At 42.7% G+C, this 12,500-nt stretch overlaps 1 protein-coding gene across 1 annotated transcript in view; it reads left to right on the top strand.

Moving 5' to 3' along the window:
• The window catches only part of LOC143292629 (actin-related protein 2/3 complex subunit 1A-like), a 26,384-nt gene extending 24,770 nt beyond the window's left edge, over positions 1-1,614 (top strand). The window contains exon 13 of the mRNA XM_076603095.1: positions 816-1,614. Coding sequence (XP_076459210.1) covers positions 816-854 — 39 coding nt within the window. The 3' untranslated portion in view covers positions 855-1,614. The remainder of the gene's footprint in view (positions 1-815) is intronic.
• The last annotated feature ends 10,886 nt before the right edge of the window (positions 1,615-12,500 follow it).

The following is a 12,500-nucleotide window of genomic DNA, read 5'->3' as shown; positions in this document are numbered from 1 at the left end:
AAACAAACAATGTTGACGGTTACCTGTGCGCATGCTGAACTGGTAGCATAAGCGGCGTTGACTTCAAGTTGTTTACCTTGAACAAGGAGATAGTTAGCACCCTTTATTACATGTTGATGGATGTCTTTGTACCTTGTACACAGAGAGAGTTACCACCCTTTATTGCGTGTTCACAGATGTCTTTGTACCTTTATTGCATGTTGACGGATGTCTCTGTACCTTGTACACGGAGAGTTACCACCCTTTATTACATGTTGATGGATGTCTCTGTACCTTGTACACAGAGAGAGTTAGCACCCTTTATTGCTTGTTGATGGATGTCTTTGTACCTTGTACAGTCAGAGAGTTACCACCCTTTATTGCGTGTTGACAGATGTCATTGTACCTTTATTGCATGTTGACGGATGTCTCTGTACCTTGTACACAGAGAGAGTTACCACCCTTTATTGCTTGTTGATGGATGTCTTTGTACCTTGTACACGGAGAGAGTTACCACCCTTTATTACATGTTGATGGATATCTTTGTACCTTGTACACAGAGAGTTACCACCTTTTATTGCATGTTGACGGCTGTCACTTGTACATGAGAGAGTTACCACCCTTTATTGCATGTTCACGGATGTCTTTGTACCTTGTACATGGAGAGAGTTAGCACCCTTTATTGCATATTGACAGATGTCTTTGTACCTTGTACATGGAGAGAGTTACCACCCTTTATTGCATGTTGACGGATGTCTCTGTACCTTGTACATGAGAGAGTTACCACCCTTTATTGCATGTTGACGGATGTGTTGTCTGTGTCGGTCGTCCTGCAGTCTCTGGAGAAGAGCATCCAGGGCCTGAAGATCGCCTGAAGAGGGACACCCTTACCACAGTCTTTCCGCCTCACGGCTCTCTTCTTCTTCCACACCTGTATGGAGCAGTGGCAACAGAAACTTATTATACCCTTATATATTATACACATATATGTCTACAAAGCAGCATAGCCATACCTGTATCATTCCTGTGCAAAGCTCGTTTTGTTCTGACCATTTTTTGTCTTTGTTTGTCGAGTGTAGGTTGCCTTTGGAACCAAACGACAGTTTTGATATAAAGCCCTTTACTTTTTTTGTTGACTGCTTTAAATTAAAAAAAAAAAAAAAAAAGAATGTATGAACTTTAACATTCCTACACTGTTTATTTCGCATGTGTCAGATCTTGTATGCGTAATATTCCTTTCAGTTGTATCTCTTGTTTTGGTGAAGGTCAGTACAACTTGTTTGTATTGATTTGAGGTGTGGAATTTTTTTTTTTTCATTAGAATGTTATGTGAAGAGTTTATTGTTATTTTTACTTGATTTGATTTTATTGTTATCAAAAGCATTTTACCCAACCTTAGTTTAACTGGTTTGGGAGAGACGTATCATTTTGAAAATAATGTGATTGTCTGTCTTTCTCTTTATTTGTATTTCTGTCTCTCAGTCAGTCAGTCTGTCTGTCTGTCTGTCTGCGTTTTTATTTATTAGTACTTTTGGTTGATACATCTTTTACCCATACATACCTATTGAAGAATCCCAAGTTTTATGTAGTGACACTGCTGACCTTTTGCAAATAAACTGACAGCACAGAAATGGATTTGTATAACCAGTATCTGTTTGATATTGAGAAAGGGGGAATGTATGAGGAAGAGCTGATAAACGGTTACTGAAAGAGTTCAGGAACAGGTGGGGACAGATCATGAAACATATTGAAAAAATTCAGATGTAATAATGATAATTATTGATTTTGTTGTTGTAGGGTTTATTCATTATATCTGGAGAGTACACTGGTTGGACTTTTAAACACTTTATTCTGTTTTTATTATTATTATTATTAATTTAAAAAAAAAAAATTATTGTTATCATTATTTATTTTTTATTTTTTATTATCATTTATTTATTTATTTATTATTTATTTATTTATTTATTTATTTTTTGTACGCTATAGTTGACTTCATCAAGTTTTTGCACCTTATACATATTATTATTAGTAGTAATAATTCTTCTTTTTTTATGTATTTATCCTTTTTTTTCTCAAGGCCTGACTAAGCGCGTTGGGTTATGCTACTGGTCAGGCATCTGCTTGGCAGATGTGGTGTAGCGAATATAGATTTGTCCAAACGCAGTGGCGCCTCCTTGAGTTACTGAAACTGAAACTGTTCAGCTATAGGCAACAATACAGAGGTCTCTGTACAGAGAGAGGGTGGAAGCTATGATGTCTTCCAAAACTCACTCTCTCTCACACACACAAATTTTTTTTTAAAGTTGGGCCAAATGGATTGACATAAAGTAATAGAACAATCACAATATATATCATATGTAATGTCGTGCTTCAGTGGTATTGGGGAAGCATGGGGCAAAACACGCCCCTCCGCCCTCTTAAGAGAAAAAAAAAAACAAAACGTGTCAGCGTTCTTAGTTGAAAGCACATGCAGCTCGAAGTGGACTCAGTGGAACTGTTCACAGCACTGTCTAGGCCATGAACACTTGCCGCGAATACAAATATAAGAAAGGAACAGAATATAGATGAGAAGACAAACAAACAAAAACAAAAAGCCATCTTGTTCCACACACAGGCCCAAAATACCTGAGTCACGCAATGGGCCAAGTCGCCTTATACCGTGGGGCAAATCGCCTTCCATGGAAAAATACTGCAGCCATGCCGGCAGATTGTATTGATGGCCTAAACAAAATGTCAAGATGTGCTTAACCATTTCTGTGGTCACATAAGAAGGTGATCACTTGGGCTTCCAGACCATCTGCTGAACTTTTCTCTCGGAACATTTCCAAAACAAAACATGCGCGCATACATTCTCGCGCACACATACAAATAAGTACACGAACACACCCTCACACACACACACGCACACACACACACACACACACACACACGCATACATTCTCGCGCACACATACAAGTAAGTACACGAACACACCCTCACACACACACACACACACACACGTACACATGCACACGTGCGCATGCACTCGCTCTCTCAGTCTTTCTTGCTTCCTATCCTCTTTCTGCTCATGCCCGTGTGTATGTGTGTGTGTGTGTGTGTGTTCGTTCGTTCTTTAGTTTAGCGTCTTTTCACTATCAGTGAGTGTGTGTGAGTGAGTGTGTGTGTGTGAGTGTATGTGTGTGAGTGTGTGTGAGTGAGTGTATGTGTGTGAGTGAGTGTATGTGTGTTCGTTCGTTCTTTAGCGTCTTTTCACTATCAGTGATTGTGTGTGTGTGAGAGAGAGAGAGAGAGAGAGAGAGAGAGAGAATCAATGAATGGAATATCAATTATTGGAAGTAAATGTAGGGGAAGTTATCGAAAACACCTCCATCTGCTATTGACACTACCTTAGTTTAGTCCCTTGAGCTGAAAAGGGAACTCCTTTTCCTGATAAAGCACGTACGCACGCACGCATACACACACACACACACACACACACACACACACACACACGCACGTGCACACACACACACACCACTGCTACATAAACATTGATAGAGACACATCCCAACCACTAACCCCACCTCCGTCCATGTAGAAAACGGCAACAAGAAAAACAACATCAACATATTAACCATCATTAAGAAACGACGGACACATCATCAAAATGTCAGAACGGCCTTACCTTCATTATTATCAAATCTGTGAGAACTGATTTTTTTAAGGAAAGAAAAGGAAAAAAAAAAGAAAGAAAGAAAAACAACAACAACCCAGCAGCAGTAGCAGCAGCAGGACAAACAACAACCCACCAATATAAAACAAAAAACTGTGCAGTTTTGCTCTCTTAACGGTTTTATGCATACACGTTGCCAGAGTTCGGTGTGTGTGTGTGTGTGTGTGTGTGTGTGTGCAGTATAAGTGTGTGTGTGTATATATATCTGTGTGTGTGTGTGTGTGTGTGTGTGTGTGTGTGTGTGTCTATATATATATATATGTGTGTGTGTGTGTGTGTGTGTGTACAGTATAAGTGTGTGTATGCGTGTGTGTGTGCGCGTGCATGCGTGCCTGTGTGCATGCATGTGCGTATATACGTGTACGTCCCTTCGTGCGTGCGTGCGTGTATGTGCATGCTCGCCGCGAGCACCTACGACAAACCTGCATACACGAGCACTGACGACTGTTTTCGTGGCGATGTTCACAAGCTGCGGTTGGCAGGAACACACCAACCTGGTGGGCAAACACCGAACAAACACCCACCACAGCACTATTGTTTTCGGGTCGTCGGGAACAGAGGGAAGTTTCGCTTCCGTGCAAGTCGTCAGCTATCGATATGCACCTTGCGTCAGTGAAGAAAAGGGGCAGAGGAGGTGGGTGAGTGCCAGCAGGACCTTCATTTCCCTCCTTCCACCCTTCTACTCCCGGGCCACTGCCAAGACCAACACGGCAGACTCTGCACCAGTCACTGACTTGTTCTTCAGGGAGCGCGGGTATCACACTGAAGCCCACTTTCACTGAAGGCGGACACTGTCGTCTTTTTATCATTGATTTTTTTTTTCTTCACAGCTATAAAACGTGTTAAAGAATGAAAAGGAGAAGGAGATACTGAAAGGAAGTTAAGGGTTAAGGGTAGAAACTGATGACATAAAGGTCTATTATGGGGGAGACATTATGCTCTTGTGTGTGTGTGTGTGTGTGTGTGTGTGTGTGTGTGTGTGTGTACATGACCACATACATACAATCTAAAATCAAATAAGTGAATAGATATTGAATTGATAATGACCAACGAACACACACACACACACACACACACACGCACAGAGCATCACCAAAATCACTATCCAAAAACTTAAAACAACAACAACAAAAACCGTAAAGAATCACGCCTCAACATTGCTAAAGGTTAACAGAGAACAGTCGCTTGAATGTTCTCCGTCCGAGGCTCAGGCGATGAAAAGAGACGGGTCGGAACGATCTCCCTCCTGAGACTCTCTCTCTCTCTCTCTCTCTCTCTCTCTCTCTCTCTCTCTCTCTCTCTCTCTCTCATTCAAATGTAATTCAAATTACGCATGTAAACGTTGTAATGTAATCGAAGATGAAAACCATTTAAAAACAATTGTGTCCTTTACAATGACCTGCGGCAAAAACATCTGAACTCTGAAGGTCAATCGTATGTTCACTTGCTGAAGAATGGTTCTGTTTACAGTATTCGTAAACTATGCGTTTATATATTTAATGCCCTGAAGATACGACAGGAATTCTGTGACAACAATGATGAAAGTTAGAATTAATTTACAATGCACGAGAAGCACTTTTGTTCTACAGGTTAAGTTAGTACGTATTTTACATTTTGTTGTGGTTGAGTGATCACCATATTGTGTACTTTTGACCTCTTTCTAGGGGCCGGAGGCCTGGAGATTAAAGTTTTGTTCTTGTTCTTGTTCTCTCTCTCTCTCTCTCTCTCTCTCTCTCTCTCTCTCTCTGTGTGTGTGTGTGTGTGTGTGTGTGTGTGTGTGTGTGTGTGTGTGTGTGCGTGTGTTATGTTATGCATTTAAAACAACGAATGTACATGCTAAAGCAGACTTGCTCACGATGGAAGGCATTTGCCTTTTGATTTTTCGATTCATGTGTTTGCATGCTCGGTTTTACAAAATCGAGTCTGCGCGCGCGCAAGTGTGTGTGTGTGTGGGGGGGGGGGGGGGATGTGGGAGGGGGTGTGGGTGTGTGGGGTGTGTGTGTGGGTGTGTTCTTAACATTGTAATGGGTCAGAAGGCCTTCTACAATAAACATTTCTAAGTTCTGAGTTCTCTCTCTCTCTCTCTCTCTCTCTCTCTCTCTCTCTCTCTCTCTCTCTCTCTCACGAGGTGATAATTTCGTTAGCAAAATTTGTATCAGAAGCTCTGAAGCTTAGGCAAAAAAAACCACAACAAGCATAACTAGTTTCGTGGTCAGATAGGTTTAACAATTTTCTTCTGTAGCCAGTGTTGGGACATGTTGCATGGTACACTGATAAATGAATGAACGGAGTTATTATGTGTTGAGTGGCCTGTCGGTTACTATCATTTTTCTTCAAAGACGGGACTTTGTTTTGTTTTCATTATTTGCTTTCACCATTTCATTCGTTTATTATAATGGTTTGTTATAAATTGAAAGTATGTTGATGCATTCACCCATGTCATAAAGACCTCATTGCCAATGTCAAAGCGTCTCTCTCTCTCTCTCTCTCTCTCTCTCTCTCTCTCTCTTCGTCTCCAACAGTCATTTCAAAGTCTTGTTTCCGTTGTTTATTTATTAGCAAATATGTTATTGTGTTTTGTTGCTTTTTAATTACCTCTAAATGAGGGGCTATGGCCTGCATAAGAATAAACCTCTCTCTCTCATCTCCTCTCTCTCATCTCTCTCTCTCCTCTCTCTCTCTCTCATCTCCTCTCTCTCTCATCTCCTCTCTCTCATCTCTCTCTCATCTCCTCTCTCTCTCTCTAATCTCGTCTCTCTCATCTCTCTCTCTCATCTCATCTCTCTCATCTCCTCTCTCTCTCATCTCCTCTCTCTCCTCTCTCTCTCTCTCCTCTCCTCTCTCTCTCTCCTCTCCTCTCTCTCTCATCTCCTCTCTCTCATCTCTCTCTCATCTCCTCTCTCTCTCATCTCCTCTCTCTCCTCTCATCTCTCTCTCATTTCTCTCTAATCTCTCTCCTCTCTCTTATCTCTCTCTCTCATCCCTCTCTCATCTCCTCTCTCTCTCTCATCTCTCTCTCCTCTCATCTCTCTCTCATCTCTCTCTCATCTCCTCTCTCTCTCTCCTCTCTCTCTCCCCCATCTCTCTCATCTCCTCTCTCTCTCATCTCTTTGTCATCTCCTCTCTCTCTCCTCTCTCTCATCTCTCTCTCATCTCTCTGTCATCTCCTCTCTCTCCTCTCTCTCTCATCTTATCTCTCTCATTTCTCTCTAATCTCTCTCTCTCTCCTCTCTCTCTTATCTCTCTCATCTCCTTTCTCTCTCATCTCTCTCTCTTATCTCTCTCTCTTTTCTCTCTCTCTCATCTCTCTCATTTCTCTCTAATCTCTCTCTCTCCTCTCTCTCCCTCTCTCTCCTCTCTCATATCTCTCTAATCTCTCTCTCTCCTCTCTCTCTTATCTCTCTCTCTCTCATCTTTCTCTCATCTCTCTCATTTCTCTCTCATCTCTCTCTCTCTCATCTCTCTCATTTCTCTCTAATCTCTCTCTCTCTTCTCTTATATATATATATATATATATATATATATATATATCATCTCTCTCTCATCTCTCTCTCTCATCTCTCTCTTATCTCCTCTCTCTCTCTCTTATCTCTCTTTCTCTCATCTCTCTCTCATCTCTCTAATTTCTCTCTCATCTCTCTCTCTCTCATCTCTCTTATATCTCTCTCATCTCTCTCTCTCTATCATATCTCTCTCTCATCTCTCTCTCTCTCTCATCTCCTCTCTCTCTCTCTCCCTCTCTCTCATCTCTCTCTCTCATCTCTCTCTCTGTGTTTTGGTTGCGATGGCTTCAAGCCCCACTGTACCTGTCAGTTCAGGGTGCGCGTTAGCGTGGAGTACCCCACCATGTCGGCAGCCATTCCAGGAGGTGTTGGGAAGCACCCTACGTGGCACAGCTCGGTTAAGCGTTGGGGATGATGAACCAGTGTTCATCAGTGATCAGGGTTCGAGGCCCCGTTGGGAAAGACACTTCACTCCGACTGCCCTCACTCCACCCCAGGTGTGAATGGATAGCAGCACTGACGTCACTTCAGCTGGGCATGGTAGAAACGGCGGAAGGAGAGGATTGGGCCCCGCCAACCAGTGCCAAGCCCTGGTCATGAATTCACTGCCCCCTCGGATGGCCGAAAAACCTTACGGGAATCTTTAACCTTAACAAGCAGGTTCCACATGTTTCTTGGGGTCAGACTTTTTTTGTTTTTGTTGCTCTGTGTGTGTGTGTGTGTGTGTGTGTGTGTGTGTGTGTGTGTGTGTGTAAGACAAGCTTTGAAGGGAGAGACAGGTGGGAGAGATGGGAGAGAGGAGAGGGGATGGAAGAGGAGAAGAGGTAGGGAGGAAGGAGCACCGACAGCCAGCTGCAGTAAAAAAAAAAAAAAAAAAAAAAAAAAAAGGAAAAAAAAAAACCCCCCCCCCCCCCCCCCCAAAACCAGAGTAAGTGAGTCACGTGATCGAATGGCTATAACTTTACCAAAACTCGTATCACCCGATTTGAAGGTTGACGGGCGCAACAGCCGAAAGGTTAAAGCGTTGGACTTTGAATCTGAGGGTCCCGGGTTCGAATCTCGGTAACGGCGCCTGGTGGATAAAGGATGGAGATTTTTCTGATCTCCCAGGTCAAGATGATAATCACATATATATATATATGTGTGTAGACCTGCTAGTGCCTGAACCCCCTTCGTGTGTATACGCAAGCAGAAGATCAAATACGCACGTTCAAGATCCTGTAATCCATGTCAGAGTTTGGTGGGTTATGGAAACAAGAACATACCCAGCATGCACACCCCCGAAAACGGAGTATAGCTGCCTCCATGGCGGGGTAAAAACGGTCATGCACGTAAAAGCCCACTCGTGTACATACGAGTGAACGTGAACTGAGGTTGCAGCCCACGAACGCAGAAGAAGAAGAAGAAATTGAAGGTCAAAGGTACCGTGTTAAAGACACAGTTTTATCAAGCTTCGTAATCAGGGATTTCCAGTTTCCCTCCATGTTCTATCATTTCAATCTGTGTGGCCCCAGTGCATAAAAAAAAAAAAAAAAAATCGAGGAAACGTGGTTTTTTTTCGAAACTAATGACAAATAGTGACACACGCATGACGTGTCTGTGTACACAAATGAGCAAATGAGTGAGTGAATCAGTAAGTAAATAAGTAAGTAAGTAAGTAAGTAAGTAAGTAAGTAAGTAACCTAGTGAGTGAAGGAGTGAGTAAGTGAGTATGCAACAACGCAATCTAACACGTATCTATTGAAAAAAAACCCCACACAAAACAACAACAAAAAACAAAGAAGAAAATATAGAGAACGAAAGAAGAACGGCATCAACCATTCAACTAACTGACTGACTGACAGACAAACAGACTGACTGATTAACTCATTGACAGTCTGACTAACTAAAGACTAACAGAAAAAAGTTCTCTATTTCTCTCTCCCACGTATTCGCTGTCCAATCCAGTGAGATCTACTAATTCCGACTTGCGCAGTCTCTTGTTTCACCAGTCTTTTAAGTGATTGCATGCCTGTACACGCACTCTCTTCGAGCAAGCAGACAACTACATATATGTTTAACAAGTGTGTTCGCGTGCTTATGGGGGTGGGGAGGGAAAAGGGAAGCGAGTGGGTGTGTGTGTGTGGGGGTTGGGAGTTGGGGGTGGGGGCTGGCGTGGGGGGAGATGCGTGCGTGCGTGTGGGTGCGTGTGTGTGTGTGTGTGTGTGTGTGTGTGTGTGTGTGTGTGTGTGTGTGTGTGTGTGTGTGTGTGTGTGTGTGTGAGGTGGAAAGAAAAAGTACATGGACAGAAAAGGGCGGGGCAGGCAGTAGACAGAGAGTTGGTACTTTGTCTTAAACAGAAAGTGTATCCTTTTCTTCACACACACACACACACACACACACACACAGAGGGAGAGAGAGGGAGAGAGAGAGAGAAGAGAGAGACAAGAGAGAGAGAGAAAGAGAAAGAAGAGAGAGACAGAGACAAAGGGAGAGAGTGGGGGTGGAGATGGAGAAGGCTAGCTGAAAAGGAAAAAAAAGAGAGAGATCGAGAGGGAGAGAGAGAGGGGGATACGTGGGGAGGGTGGGGGGGGGGCAGAAAAACAGATCTACATTGAGACAAACACAGCGACAAAAATAGAAAGATAAAGAGAGAGAGAGAGACAGAGACAGACAGGGACAGACACACAAAGATAGATAGATAGATAGATAGAGAGATATATATAGAGAGAGACAGAGACAGAGAGAGAGAGAAAGACAGAGACAAAGAGACATGGAGAGGAAGGTTCTTTGCTGGAAGACGGTGTTGGGGCATTCGACTGATGAAACAAGGTCCTACTTTTTTTTCTTTCTCTCTCTCTCTCTCTCTCTCTCTCTCTCTCTCTCTCTCTCCCTCTCTCTCCCTCCTTTGCTGCCAGTCCACTTGCGTCTGGTGAATAATTAAAGACCTCAGTGCTCTCTGTCTCTCTCTGTCTCTTGTTTCAGGAAGATTGACGACTGCATCACATGTAGTGTGGCCCGTTTACTGCTACCGCTCAGTCTTTGTCACTACTGTCTGTCTGTCTGTCTGTCTGTCTGTCTGTGTTCCCACCTACCCCCTCCCTCCCTTCCTTCCCCCCTCACTCTCTCTCCGCTCCATCTCATTCTCTCCTTTGGTAAACTGGTATAGTTTCTCCGGTTACCACTATGTGCATCTCTGTCGGCATATTTTGTTCATTTACATTTTTCGTTTCTGTCGGCATAGTTTGTTCATTTACATTTTTCGTTTCTGTCGGCATATTTTGTTCATTTACATTTTTCGTTTCTGTCGGCATATTTTGTTCATTTACATTTTTCGTTTCTGTCGGCATAGTTTGTTCATTTACATTTTTCGTTTCTGTCGGCATAGTTTGTTCATTTACATTTTGCGTTTCTGTCGGCATATTTGTTCATTTACATTCGCAGCGCTCTCTCGTTAAATAATGTCTTTTGTATAACCGTTTTAACCCCCGAAAACGGTGCATGGCTGCCTCTCTCCGCTCCATCTCATTCTCTCCTTTGGTAAACTGGTATAGTTTGTCCGGTTACCACTATGTGCATCTCTGTCGGCATATTTTGTTCATTTACATTTTTCGTTTCTGTCGGCATAGTTTGTTCATTTACATTTTTCGTTTCTGTCGGCATATTTTGTTCATTTACATTTTTCGTTTCTGTCGGCATATTTTGTTCATTTACATTTTTCGTTTCTGTCGGCATATTTTGTTCATTTACATTTTTCGTTTCTGTCGGCATAGTTTGTTCATTTACATTTTGCGTTTCTGTCGGCATATTTGTTCATTTACATTCGCAGCGCTCTCTCGTTAAATAATGTCTTTTGTATAACCGTTTTAACCCCCGAAAACGGTGCATGGCTGCCTCCATAGCGGGGTTAAAAAACGGTCATGCACGTAAAAGCCCACTCTTGTGCATACGAGTGAACGTGGGAGTTACAGCCCACGAACGAAGTGTAGCCGTTTTATACAATGTATGATGTCATGTTCGTATGCATGATAGTATTAGTTCATTTAGGTTCTTTCCCTTAACCCTCTGTCCCTTCTTCCTTTGATTCTGTGCGATGTCCCCATTCTCATTGGTGCTTTGTGTTTCTCGGTCAGTGAATCTCTCTCTCCCTCTCTCTCTTTCTCGCTGTGTGTGTGTGTGTGTGTGTGTGTGTGTGTGTGTGTGTGTGTGTGTGTGTGTGTGTGTGTGTTCACTATATCTTGGTGTCAAAACAAAAAAACAAACAAACAAAAAAAAAACGAAGTAAAAGCCTTCAAACAATAAGAATGTCTCCACGAAATCTTTGCGGCCACATTCCAGATAAAATATAAAGGTAACAATACGTCACCGGTATGTTCCTTGGATAACAGGTGAAATTCATGGTTTGGATTGAAACTAGCAAGATAATTGACGGATTGACTCAACAAAACAATCTTTACTTCAATTCAGTAATGTTCTCACATCAAAACAAAAAACATGAAAACCGAAAAAAAAGCCTCGGATTCGTAAACAGGTATATATTGGAACTTATTTCATAGCTGAATGGTGGAGTTAGAAAAAAAAGTTCAAACAAGGTGTATTTACTTCCTCTCTCCACAAACATAAACGTCAATTCCCTTTTCCACATGCACTGCAATGTTACGTCCCTTGTCCACACACACACACACACACACAGAGCCGCACACAGCATGCAGTGACGTCATCTGTGGCTGGTCAAGCTCATCCCCTGTAGTTTGACATCACCCCTGTCTACGGGGTTATTCACGTAAAATGTTACATGCCCGTCTTAGTGTGTATGTGTGCGTGCCTGGCACAGAGCTTGGAGGAAGGAGTGTTGTTGTCAGTTTGGTTTGGAAGGGAGGGAGAGGAGCAATGGAGGAATGGCGGTGAGGAGGACCTTCTCATTGATTCCGCAGTCGCCATGTGTTGCTGTTGTTGTTGTTGTTCGCCTTTTGTCCATTTGGGCTTTTTCTTCTGTGTCCCCATGGGGACTTTTTGGAATAAATCTTCTTGACCTGACTGGGAACAAAACAGGCACATACGCTTTTACTAACGAGAGTAATGGATAAGCAAGGACAGTATATGAACTTCCTCTTTCGCTTCGTCAGGTCTCTGTACTCAGCTCTTTCAAGTCTGGCCTTAAAAACCCACCTCTTCCCAAAATAGCCTCCCTTCCCTGCCTCTTCCTTGTCTTCAGTTTCTCCAGTTTTAGAGTTATGTATGCGTGTGTATGACTGGTGCGAAAGCGCTGTGATTTGTCTCTGCACAAGATTCAGCGCTATATACATATCGTCATCATCATCATCAT

Source organism: Babylonia areolata, chromosome 18 (assembly GCF_041734735.1).
Source record: "Babylonia areolata isolate BAREFJ2019XMU chromosome 18, ASM4173473v1, whole genome shotgun sequence".
Lineage (NCBI taxonomy): Eukaryota > Metazoa > Mollusca > Gastropoda > Neogastropoda > Buccinidae > Babylonia > Babylonia areolata.
This window is presented reverse-complemented; position numbering and strand designations above follow the sequence as displayed.